Source organism: Pelmatolapia mariae, linkage group LG14, assembly GCF_036321145.2.
Source record: "Pelmatolapia mariae isolate MD_Pm_ZW linkage group LG14, Pm_UMD_F_2, whole genome shotgun sequence".
NCBI lineage: Eukaryota > Metazoa > Chordata > Actinopteri > Cichliformes > Cichlidae > Pelmatolapia > Pelmatolapia mariae.
In genome coordinates, this window is record NC_086239.1 from 30,873,377 (window position 1) to 30,876,382 (window position 3,006).

Sequence of the window (3,006 nt, forward strand, 5' to 3'; positions counted from 1 at the left end):
CATTGATCAATGTATAAAACTAAAATGGAATGTATTTGTAATGACACAGCACACAAACAATGAAGCAATATGTATAATTAGGATCATTTATAATAAATATGAATTAATTAGTGCAATTTCTTTAACCATAGAGAATAACTAAATCCTTCAGGACAATTTCACATCAGTGCACTGAACTCACTATGTTATCCATCTAACAGAGCCTCCACATGTTCTCACTGTAATTTCCCCCTCATGAATGAATTTATGCTTGCACTAATCTGAATGTTCGGAGGGAAATCAAACGCATTTTACTCGCAGTACTCAAGCTGACTTACCTTTGTTTGAGTGACAGCGATTTCACAACGTTGAGGCTTAAAAATAGCCAAATCTTGTACCCAACCATTGGTAAATTGGATGTGCACCTCCAGACATTTGTAATTGCGAAATTGGTTCGCCGTGTATTCGCTCCACAGACAAAGTACGAAAATATATCAGGCTAAGTCAATAGCGATTGGTCTTCAGGGTTTCTACTCCACTGCCGTTATTTCATATGGGTCCACATTTCCAATGCACGCTGTTTTTTGCAAGTACCGTCTCTTTGCATCCGGAGACAATCTGTCTCTATAACGTCCTTTTTCTTTTGAGCTGCTTTTAAGTATGGTTCGTAGCAATTTTCCTTCCAACAAGGTGTGTTTGTCTTGATTCGTGGCCTGCTAAAATGGTGCCAGGCTCCCACAATGCATTGCGGCGTGACGTCAACTCCAAAGCCCTATTGGAACAGAGTTTCATAATGAGTGCACTCCTAAACCTTCAGGAAACAGCACTTAGGAAATTTTTGACCAAAAATAATTCATTATAAGCTAGCTTGACAGGAAGAGGGAAGGGTGTGCTGAAGGGTGTCCATTGAGGATACAACAGGTCAGACCTCATAAAAGAGGGATGCTGCCTACCACCCAGACACTGTTCTGAGTTTTGAATATTGAGCTGCAATCAGAAGCAAAAGCCATACTCAAAGTATTTATACGAGAATATCTAAATAATTACTTCAGGTTTTTCTTTCTAAGACAACCTTTTAATACCTGTATTTAATGATTTCTGGAAAATTATTAATGTATAAATGTTATAGTGCATGTTAGTAGTATATTCTCATATCGATATTTAAAAGCTCTAATCAGTGCTTTTTGCCTTTGAGGTCTGTAATTTATGTCTTTCAATTTGACCAATGTAACAAGGATGAAAAGCTTCTTCATCCTTGGATTTCCTGGACTTTCACCACAGTATTATGGACCCATATCAACTTTTCTTTTTTTTGTTTACCTAGCCATTGCAGTGGGGAACATTTTCATTTTATCATTTGTTGCCTATGAAAAGTCCCTGCAAAAGCCAACATATCTGGTCTTTTGTCACCTGGCCCTGAATGACTTGACATTTGGCACTGTGACACTGCCAAAAATCATGTCAAAATATTGGTTTGACAATAGTGTTATTTCATTTTATGGCTGTTTTACGCAAATGTTCTTTGTTCATTATTTGGGATCAGTAACATCTTTCATCTTGCTGGTAATGGCTCTTGATCGATTTGTTGCAATATGTATTCCTCTTCGTTACCCTGTTCTAATTACAAACAGTGTCATATCTGTGTTGTGTGGGTTTGCTTGGTTCATACCTCTGCCTTTGATGATAGCTGTTGTACTCCATGCCCTAACTTTGCCTTTCTGTAAATCAAACATCATTGTTCAGTGCTACTGTGACAACATATCCATAGTAAGCCAGGCTTGTGGAGACGATGTTAAAAGTGTTGTAGTCACTTCACTCTGTTTAGCCATGTTTTGTCTTTTGCTTCCTCTTGCATTCATTTTGTTTTCCTACATTTCTATTATTGTGGTTATTATGAAAATGTCCAGTTCTGCAGGGCGCAAAAGAACCTTATCCACTTGTACTTCACAAATATTCATCACATGTCTTTTTTATCTACCCAGATGTTTTGTTTATGTGACTTATGCTGTTGGATTTTCTTTCAGTTTAGATGTCCGCATTGGGTTGATATTGCTGTACAGTCTTTTTCCTGCTGCTGTTAATCCAATCATATACTGTTTCAAGACTCACGACATAAAACACATACTGATGAAGAGGTTGAAGAAAACTAAAATTGAATTAGAGATAAAGCTTTCACCTTAATATGTAACTCTGAAAAGTGAGTCGATAAGTCAAAAGCAGGATATGTCTTTCTCAGACACTTATGAGAGTAAAGACGTGATGATTTTCACAATGTAGCCCCTTTTCAGTATTTTTCCTCCCAAACATGGATTCCACCCTTGATTTTTATTTTATTTTATGTGTATATTTCATACATATTATGGCAAATTGTACTGAAAAATGTTACTTCTCTTGTAAGGTGTAATGCTCAAAATCTGTAAAAGTATGCTATTTACCCACAATATTAAACATAAGTTGTATGAAATCAATCAAATTATGCTATCATTAAAAATACATACATATTCCTACATTAGTACATATTAGTAATTAGACATATCAGGATGGTTTTTGTTGAAGCTGTTGCCTTGAACCCGTAACTACAGTTATACATTTGCATGTAGGCAAGACACATTTTTTAACTTGTCTTTGTTTTGTTTTTCAAGTCAAGCCTTCATTAGTATCCTGTCATCTAATTTTTAAGATGTGCAAAATATAATTTATTTTTTTCTTTCTTTATAAAGATGTAATGATTATAAAATAGTATGTGATTTTATAGACATAGACTCAGGATATTGTTGAAACTGATCAGACTATTGCTGTATATGTTTTTGATGTGTTACTGTGTATTTAGGCAGACATACAAAGAATTAAATACAGACATATGTGTACAGCGTCTCTGTTATGATTCCATATTCTTTAAGTAACATGCTGGACAGGGTTTATCATTTTTAATAATACATTTTTTAAAGCCCAAAATAAATAATTTTATTAAAATGAGACTTCAGGAAAACACATGAGTAGAACAGGTGTACATTGCCTGTGCTTTCT

At 35.1% G+C, this 3,006-nt stretch overlaps 1 protein-coding gene across 1 annotated transcript; it reads left to right on the forward strand.

Moving 5' to 3' along the window:
• The first annotated feature begins 1,185 nt into the window (after positions 1 to 1,185).
• On the forward strand, positions 1,186 to 2,160 carry LOC134640704 (olfactory receptor 52E8-like). The gene has a single exon (XM_063492606.1). The coding sequence runs from the start codon at positions 1,186 to 1,188 to the stop codon at positions 2,158 to 2,160; it is 975 nt and encodes a 324-aa protein (XP_063348676.1).
• Positions 2,161 to 3,006: the final 846 nt, after the last annotated feature.

Coding starts and splice junctions, on each gene's coding strand:
- LOC134640704 (XM_063492606.1), top strand. CDS start 1,186: ATGTCTTTCAATTTGACCAATGTAACAAGGATGAAAAGCTTCTTCATC.